The 9,777-nt window shown below is 38.8% G+C and overlaps 1 protein-coding gene across 1 annotated transcript in view; it reads right to left on the bottom strand.

Moving 5' to 3' along the window:
• Positions 1 to 983: 983 nt before the first annotated feature.
• ITFG1 (integrin alpha FG-GAP repeat containing 1) overlaps positions 984 to 9,777 on the bottom strand; it is a 202,308-nt gene continuing 193,514 nt past the window's right edge. The window contains exons 17-18 of the mRNA XM_004600970.3: positions 8,840 to 8,957; positions 984 to 2,568 (exon numbers count right to left, since the gene is read on the bottom strand). Of these exons, the coding sequence (XP_004601027.3) occupies positions 2,509 to 2,568; positions 8,840 to 8,957 (178 nt within the window). The 3' untranslated portion in view covers positions 984 to 2,508. The remainder of the gene's footprint in view (positions 2,569 to 8,839; positions 8,958 to 9,777) is intronic.

Raw genomic sequence — 9,777 nt, 5'->3', positions numbered from 1 at the left:
CCATTGTGAGACTTGTGACTCTTTTTGGCATATTGAATAGGCCATAAGTAGCTTGCCAGGCTCTGCCATGCGGGCGGGATACTCTAGGTGGCTTGCCAGGCCCTCCAAGAGGGATGGAGGAATTGAACCCTGGTCGGCTGCATGCAAGGCAAATTGCCCTACCCGCTGTGCTATCACTCCAGTCCATGGAAGTACAGACTTGATAATTTTCTCTCTACGATTTGCAGGGTCTCTCTTAGAGAGGTGGAAGCAAAGAACCAGGACTTTCTCAGTAGCTAATATTCCATCTCCCTAATAGTGTTCTCACTGATTCATGTTGTGAGAGAAAAAAACTTCAGCAATCCTCAAGTTTAGGAATCTCACCTCTTTCTGGAAGAGATGGGGAGGAGGTCTAGCCTGCGCACAGGAATCAAAAGGGAACACATCCACAGAATTGGCCTCAAATCTAACAGCCATCTGCAGGGGTGGGCAGTGATATGACTATAGCCTTCCTTTGAAATGTGCTGCTTACACCTGGCTGTCCTCAGTGCACTGTGCACGAGGCTGGGAACCTTGGGGCAAAACTGGACGCTATTTTGGTTTTGGGCCACACTGGGCAGTGCTTAGAGCTTACTCCTGGGCTCAGGGGATCATATGGGGTTCTAGGGATCAAACTTGGCTTAACCATATGCAGAGCAAGCACACTACCTGCTGTACTATCTCTCCTGAGGGGGAAAAACTAGAAAAAGCTTTTTTTTTTTTTTTTTTTTTTTTTTGCTTTTTGGGTCACACCCGGCGATGCACAGGGGTCACTCCTGGCTCATGTACTCAGGAATCACCCCTGGCGGTGCTCAGGGGACCATATGGGATGCTGGGAATCGAACCCGGGTCGGCCGCGTGCAAGGCAAACGCCCTACCCGCTGTGCTATTGCTCCAGCCCTAGAAAAAGCTTTGTCAAAAAACCAGAACAACCCAAAACAAACAAAAACCCCTCAGCAACAAACACCGTTTTAACAGAGAAAATTTATTGACATATTAACATGCTCAGATACACAAAGCAAATAATTTACACACATGCCATTTTCAGCTGAAAGAAAAAAAACGTACAAAATTCTTTCCTGCTAAGTTTTGTTTTCTATCTGTTTGCATATTAGAAAAAATTTATTTTATTGTTTGTTGGACCACATTCTGCAATGCTCAGGGGTTATTCTGGGCTCTGCACTCAGGAATGTACTTGAGGGACGACATGGGATGCCAGGGAACGAACCCAGGTTGGCCTTGAGCAAGGCAAGAGCCTTACCACTGTGTTATCGCTCTGGCCTGTATATTAAAAAAATCGTAATACTGATATATAAACTTTTTACCCTCCAAACTTAGATCTAAATGTCTTCTGAGAGTAACTTTTTTGTGAATTGAAGTTCACAGAAATTTGCAAGTATGAATATAAATAATAGACTCCTTTAAGTTTTTGAGAATAAAAATCTTATTAAAGATTTGCATTTCTAGATGCATATTCACAGTGAGTTTCTTTTCAAGAAGTCAAATGCTCTTCATGACTATATGATAAGGATCAGTTGTTCAGATGGAAAATTATAGGGCACATTACTTCTTAGATACTGTGATTTTTAGCTAATATGGGCAAGTAATAAATGTTTTAAGATGTCAACCATCAAGACTTTAGTTTTTTTAATTTAGTTTTTTCCCAGAGAATATGAACAAAATCATATCAAGTATATATTTTGATAACGAGTGGTGGACTCATTAAAAAATTACCTAAAAACAGTAAAGACAGCATTTATTTAATACTCTGTGCTAGGCACCAAGTGCAACACTTTATACAAATCATCCCATTTATTGTTTACAATAACTCAAATAGTATTGTTAATAATAGTATTATTAGCCCACATGTAAATATGAAAACTGAGGCTTATGGAAGGCAAGCAAATATAAAAACTGAGGCTTATGGAAGTTAATTGGCTCAAACAGTTTGTAAGTGGTGGAACAAGGAATATAAGGCAAGTTTTTCTGATAAAATTTGAAAGCCAGACTACCCAATTAAAATACTGTATACCATTAGTGAAAGACCCTTGACCTTGCTTGGATGGTTAATAATTTTATTTTTGATAAGTTAACAAAAGTAATTTGTATCATTAGCATAAGCAGCACGACTAATTCAAGTGGAACACAGAAAACCCTTTCATTTAAATATTTTTATTTACATATTTCCCATCATTATTCTAATAAGCTTATAAATACATAAACACCAAAGTACATGCAACACATTCCACAAAAGAACAAAAATGTACAGCACAATTGAATAAAGAACCCAAATTATTGTATACAAAGTTCTTTAAAAAAAGACCTTGTGACACACTCAGACCATATTTATTTCAGTACTTCCAATAATTATCAAGGGATGCGTCATTTATAAATAATTTTCATTATCACCTATTTTCTTCTACAAGCCAAAATTTAGCATTTCAGGTAATCAAGTGAAGAGACGTTCTGTTATGTAATTTTAAAGGCATATCACATAGCATCAAAATGAAACCGATGGGCTTCTTGTCGTTTTTCTCTATCGTCTGCTTTCTGAAAAATGAATTTTAGATTCTTTTGTAAGTGAGAGGAAAAGTGAGGGAAGACTAATTTCTGAAATATAAATTGGTTAATTTTTAAAAAGCCCTCAGCAGTTAGTATATTAAAGTGATCTTATCATACAATGATTTCATTAAGTATTATAGCAGCTCTTTTATACTTAATGATCTATTAATTTAAAACAAATAATAGTTCTTAAACATTTATTTTATAATAATTTCTTTGAAAATAGAAGCAAATATTAGATTCTATAATTATGGAATCAATATAGCATTTTTATGACTCAATACAGATGAAAATAAACCTAATTATACTAAAGAATATTGTTTTTGGATCAACATATTGATACAGCAGTTATTTACTGACCCCCTACTCTAAAGTGCTGCTCTTGAAAGTGATCTCTCTTTCAAAAAACTGATGATGTTTTTAACTTTTTTGCTGATTATTCATTTTGGGGCCACACCTGTCAATGCTCAAAGGACTATTCCTGGCTCTGTACTCAAGAACCTGGCATTGCTTGGGTGACCATATGGAATGCTGAGGATTGAACCCAGGTCAGCTGCATGTAAGACATGCAGTGCCCTATCTGCTGTACTATCTCTTTGGCCCCAAATTTTGAAATTTTTATTCTGAAGAGCTTCTTAAAGTTTTACTTATTTTCTTTCTAGGTATTGTAAATTCCTTGAGAACAATATAAAAAAAAAACCTGAGTTTTTTAAATCTGAAAGTTTGGGGGTCAAAAGGCAGCAACTTTGAGAACCATGTCTAGGAACTGAACTTATCCTGATGTGGGAAGGGAGAAAGGATTTGGGGTAGACAGTGAGACAATCTGAAAAGAGACACTGGTGGCAGGTGTGCATGAAACCCTATCACTAAGAGCATTATAAACTGCAGTGCCTAAAGCAAAAAAATAGATAATTACATATAGATATAGATAAAGATAAAAAATTGGCAGGCAGGATAGTACAATAATTAAAGTACTTGTGTTGCTTGTGGCCTGCTTTGATCTTTGGCACTGCATAGGGTCCCCTGATCACCACCAGATGTGGTTCAAAAACAAAACCAAAATATTCATGTACAGCCCAGCACTTTGCTTAGATTTGGGGGGGGTTATTAATCTGCTATGTCAATATATTGATCAAAAATAATATTCTGCAGTATAATTAGTGTAGGTTTATTTATTTGCATCAGTGTTGAGTGAGGTTTAGAAGGAGAGACTACAGAAACAGAGGAAAGGGCAGTTCCCTGAAAGTTGGTGACACAGAAGGAGAAATCAGCAAGGCTGGTAGGAGCATGAAAACATGTGAAATCAAATGGTAAGAAACAAAGCTGGAAAGGTACATGGAGGAGTGACAGGTCTACACATTCTAGGAAGCGGACAGTTACCAGAGGGTTTAGAACAAAAAAGTGACCTGATTAAGGCTAAATTTAATGATGAGTAATCTGGCAGTGATGTGATAAGTGGAGTGCAAAGGACTGAAGAATCTAACAAGGAAATATCCAGGCAGGATATAATAGAGGCTGAGCTAAATTAACTGGAAGTAGAAATGCAGAAAAAAATCAGCAGCAGATTTTTTTTTAAAAATTAGGTATCAGATTTACAAAGCAGATTCTTGTGGGAGCAGAAGCAAGAGTGCAATTGATTAAATCTTGTGAGTTAAAAAAAAAGAGACAAAGCTTTAAAATTTGGGCTCTTAGCTTCAGACAAAGTGTTACTGCACCACACCCACAATGAAAGTGCTAAAAAATGAATATAATATTGGTATAAAGACATGTCAAAATGATCCACAGAGATATTATGGCAAAAGTTGGGATATGGCCCGATAAAGGGTTGATATCAAGGATATACAATGCACTGGTTGAACTCCACAAGAAGAAAACTTCCAACGCGATCAAAAAATGGGGTGATGAAATGAACAGAAACTTTCCCAAAGAAGAAATCCGAATGGCTGAGAGGCACATGAGAAAATGTTCAACATCACTAATCACCAGGGAGATGCAGATCAAAACAACAACGAGATACTATCTCACACCACAGAGACTGGCCCACATCCTAAAAAACAAAAGCAACTGCTGTTGGCATGGATGTGGGGAGAGAGGGACTCTCCTTCACTGCTGGTGGGAATGCCGACTGGTTCAGCCCTTTTGGAAAACAATATGGACGATTCTCAAAAAATTAGAAACTGAGCTTCCACTTGACCCAGCAATACCACTCCTGGGAATATATCCTGGAGAGGCAAAAAGGTATAGTAGAAATGACATCTGCATTTCTATGTTCACTGCAGCACTGTTTACAACAGCCATAATCTGAAGAAACCAGAGTGCCCAAAAACAGACGACTGGTTAAAGAAACTCTGGTACATCTACACAATGGAATACTATGTAATTGTCAGAACACATGAAGTCATGAAACCTGCATATAAGTGGATCAACGTGGAAAGTATCATGCTGAGTGAAATGAGTCAGAAAGAAAGAGACAGACATAAAAAGATTGCACTCATGTGGAATATAAAGTAGCTGAGAGGTGCAAGCTTGCAATGATGCAATTTCTGGCAGATATTTCTCTGGACTTAGTTACTAAAATACAGAAATCCAAAACTGTGCGGCCGCTAGTGCCGCCACTCGACCTCATATCTCTTCATTCTCAGCAATGGAAAACAAATTATCAAATGCTTCCTTTTCAGCAGGTCCGACTTTAGGGGGGAGAAACTCCAAACAATAATAGTGAGTTTTTTGTTGAAATATTGAATGTATTCAAAGTAAAGTGAAAGTAAAGTGAAATTTATCAGTTACACAGGCGGGGTGGGGGGCTGGGGAGGTGGGGGGTATACTGTGATTCTTGGTGGTGGAATATGTGCACTGGTGAAGGGATGGGTGTTCGAGCATTGTATAACTGAGACTTAAACCTGAAAGCTTTGTAATTTTCTACATGGTGATTCAATAAAAGAATAAAAAAAAAAGTTGGGATATGGGGAAAACAGCTTTAGAGAGATGAGAGTTGGAGATGTGCCATGATTTTAGACAAAACTGGCAGAGGATATACAGAAAGAAAGTGGCGTAGGGCAGACACTATGGTCAAAGGCATAGAAGGAGAATCATTGTGTCATAGAAAAAAAATATGCATGCTCCAAAATATATTTTTATTTAATTGTTCAATCTTTATTTTTTCATTCTCACACTAAGTGTACATTGTTTATGTTGTACTCAGCTCTTCAGAGAAATCAACAAAATTAATTTCTCTTCCTTTATAGAGTCTAGATTCTGTTTGTTTGTTATGTAGTGCTGGCGACCAAATCCATGGACTGTGTTGAAGGCAAGCTCTTACCCCCTGACCTATCTCTCTGGCTCCTAGGTTTTTATATTTCTAACAAAAGTATTTAATCACCACCTTTCATCTTATCTCTTAAGCTACGACATTAATATTACAAGAACTTGTAACTATTATATTTTGATATGTGAAGGTGATATTTTTGGCAGAAATTAACATTTATCAGAACAATTAACATGTTTTAATGTAACACATAAGAGCAAAGATAAACTAGATGGTGATTTTAGTTAAATTACCATCAAATGTCCTTATTCCCTTCTTACTTTTTTTGTTTATACAGATATTTGGTTTACAAGAAAATGTGCGTGGAAGGGGGTCAGCAGTTTAACTGATTTTTAATTGAGAAAGAGATAATTTAGTAGTCTGCTTAAAAATGTTTTTTTGAAAAATCACAAGAAACGTTAACCAGTAGGTTTTGTTGAGCTTATCTTCTGTATTCCCACTGCCACCAGAAAAGGTGTAGGGCTCTGCAACCCCCAGGACAGATGACCGCCCCATGACTATGCTTTGTACTTCCAACTAAGTCTCACGGCATCCCGGCGCTACCTGAACACTGGGATAGCGCTACAGGTTCAGAGAGCCTGGGAAAGTGTTCAGACTTCTCCCTTTCCATGCCTTTCAGCAGCGTTCCCTACTAACCAGGCTTACTACTTCTAGAACAAAGCAGTGAGTAAATACACTCTGGGGCTTTGAAGTCAGGGATAAAAGAGTTGCAGTATTTTGCTGCCATTACAAGGGGAAGGAGGGGGCAGTCAGTGCTAGAAGCCTGCCTAGTGTGTTTAGAAAGTGGGTAGTGGGTGGATCTCATCTCAGCAAGGCTTTTGAACTCTCAGGGCTGTGTGGGGCAACATCTTTGTTGATGGCACCAACTTGGTAACTAATCCAGGTATATTCACTTTGTGAAATCTCTACCTTGGAGCAAGCCATTCTGAATATATTTAGAAGAAGAAAGCTGTACATTGCAAAACACAGTGATGATAGACTGGTTTCCTCGTAAGTGCAGGCTATTCTTTTTTTTTTATTTCTCTTGCTTTTTGGGTCACACCTGGAGATGCACAGGGGTTACTCCTGGCTCATGCATTCAGGAATTACTCCTGGCGGACCCTATGGGATGCTGGGAATTGAACCTGGGTCAGCCGCATGCTGGGCAAACAACCTACCCACTGTGCTATCGCTCCAGGCCCAGCCTAGGCTATTCTTGACCCTCTTCAAAGACACAGAGTTGCTTGGAGGAGAAGAGGTTAAAAGGGCAGCTGCCCTGAGCAGCACTGTGAGGATAGTCAGGCTCAAGCATTCTGGTCTCTTCTACTGCACTGAGACTTATCCTTCTGCCAGCCAGTTTCCCTCCCACTCTGTGGATGAGGCCTGAAGTGGTGATTGTAGTGGCCTACGATGATGGCAGCCCGGCCCCCCACCCCCCATGCCAAGGAAGCACAGGGTAATTAAAGGCTCATCCCATCTTTTTTTTTTTTTTTCCATCCCACCTTTAGTTTCCTTGATTTTTAGCCCTGTCCTGTGGGAATATAGGCCAGGCCAATAATCTATGCCCCTCTGTACTTTCCCCTTAGGAGGATACCGGTGAAGTCAGTGATAATCCACTACACAGTTACATACAGGATTATACTGTGTGAAGCCAGGAGGTGGTCTGTGAGCAAAGCTGGGACAGAACTTCAGTCAGTGTGAACCCACAGGGTTTGAACTACAGCCCCCGGGCTGGAGAGTGAGGACAGGGGTTTAGGCATTAGCCTCAAACGTGCCTTGGGGCTGTTGGTTCGGAGTAGGCCAGGGGCAAGTTGATGGCTGTCCTTCTAGTTCCACTGTCATCAGTCTCTAACTGTAAGTGTGTAGTGTTCATCCCTCCAATAATGGTGATTTCTGGCCCAGGCTAAGACTCATCTTGGTCTGAGAAGGGCGCAGAGGCAGCAAGGCGAGGGGAGAAGAGCAGATTGCTCAGCCCTGGGGAGAGCAGCCATTCTGCATTCCTCCTGTAGTAGGAGGGAAGGGCCCGGAGACAGGGCTCTGGGTGTCACTCTCACCACCCACCCTGTAGCCACACCCCTGGCCTCCCTAATTGGGAGAGGTAGCAGGCTGGAGCGATAGCACAGCGGGTAGGGAGTTTGCCTTGCACGCGGCCGACCCGGGTTCAAATCCCAGCATCCCATATGGTCCCCTGAGCACAGCCAGGGGTAATTCCTGAGTGCAGAGCCAGGAGTAACCCCTGTGCGTTGCCAGGTGTGACCCAAAAAGGAAAAAAAAAAAAAGGCAATTCTAGCTATCAGGAACTAAAGAGAGTAAGTGTAAACAAAGGAAAAACTAACACAAATTAGGAGCCCTTTCGGGGAAATTGGTAGTAATATACTTAATAGATACATTACTGTTAACGGAAATTTTCTTTTTCAATGTACATCTAAATTAGTAAATTTATGTGATGTTCCCCCCTTTTTTCTTCTCAGACATAGAAAAACTAAATTTTGGTGTTCTGTTTTGTTAGAGCATTATACTAGACAGAAATCAGTATAGTTTAGTGCAAAGTATATTTGGTAGATGAAAAGAGGTTTACTATTTCCCACTTAAGCCTTGGAAAAAATCATTTAACTTCTCTGTGCTCTTATTTTTATAAAGAGATAGCTATTACTCCTGGAAAAGAGTCCAAGATCATTTATAAAATGATTATTTTCCAGGACATCATTAAACTTTATAATTAAATTTTTCTATATACCCGGTGATTTTGAGATTAAAAACTTTAAAGCGTTTCTATAATTTGTTGAGATTAGTAACATAATGGAGTATAAAGAAACTATCATTAATTATAAGACATCATGAACAGAACTTGAAAAATAAAATTTTAGTCAAATAAAAAATTTGAGTATTTTTTAAAAAGAAATATATTAATATTATAAACTCATCAAAGTTAATGTTTCTTTGAAATTAACAAACCTTTTCCTGCCAATGTAAGATGCCAATTATTGTCAAGATGAAAATACAGACTCCAATGAGAGCTATAGCAGTAAGCAGAACAATATTACTTGGTGTAAGATAAAGTTTGGCACTCCAGCTGTAGGTGAAAACAGAAGAATAAAAGTTACATATTTAACTTTAACAAAATTATATTGAGAACAATAAGCATAATACTTTATTTAATCTTCTATCCATAAATGAGACAAAGTGATTAAATTTGATGGGACTAAGAGTATGGATAATCATACAGAGCTCACATTTACTTATAGTACTGAAATAGAATACTTGAGGATATTTTATGTTTTTCTTTGACCCTCTGGTAACTAATTCTCAGAGGACTATATACTCACAATATAAGTATATAGTTTGTATTTTTATGGGGGGGTGTCATACCTGTTAGATTTGTGGGCTACTATGGCTCTATACTTGGGGGCTGCTCCCATATATACTCAGGGAACCTTGGGGTGCCGGGGATCGAGCCTGGACCTCGCAAATGGAGCACGTTCTCATTTCTTTGCGCTGTCTCTCTGACCTTATTCTATTAACTCTTGTTCACAGAATAGTCTGACTAACAGAAACAGCTGAATGTCCAAGTAAGCGCAGACAGATGACTAGGGCAAAATTACTATTTGTACAATATAGTTCACGTCTGGAATAATTTACATTACAGCAATAACTTTTATGTTGAGATTTCTTATGAAATTGCTTTTAGTTCCTCAGTAATAATGGCAATAAACAGACTTCAGCATTCATTAGGTCTTTGTTCTAGGGCTATCCACATAATAAGGACTTGAAAATCATGAGCATCCTAAACCTGAGTTCTCTTTCGTCAATACTGCGGATGGTTATATTCAGAAATTTTGTTTCTTCCTGACAGTAGATAATGAATATATTTTCACTTAAAAAGTTTAATAAAG

The sequence above is a fragment of the Sorex araneus genome, chromosome 8, assembly GCF_027595985.1.
Source record: "Sorex araneus isolate mSorAra2 chromosome 8, mSorAra2.pri, whole genome shotgun sequence".
NCBI classification, from domain to species: domain Eukaryota; kingdom Metazoa; phylum Chordata; class Mammalia; order Eulipotyphla; family Soricidae; genus Sorex; species Sorex araneus.
The sequence above is the reverse complement of the archived record's forward strand: the minus strand, read 5'-3'. Positions and strand labels throughout refer to the sequence as shown.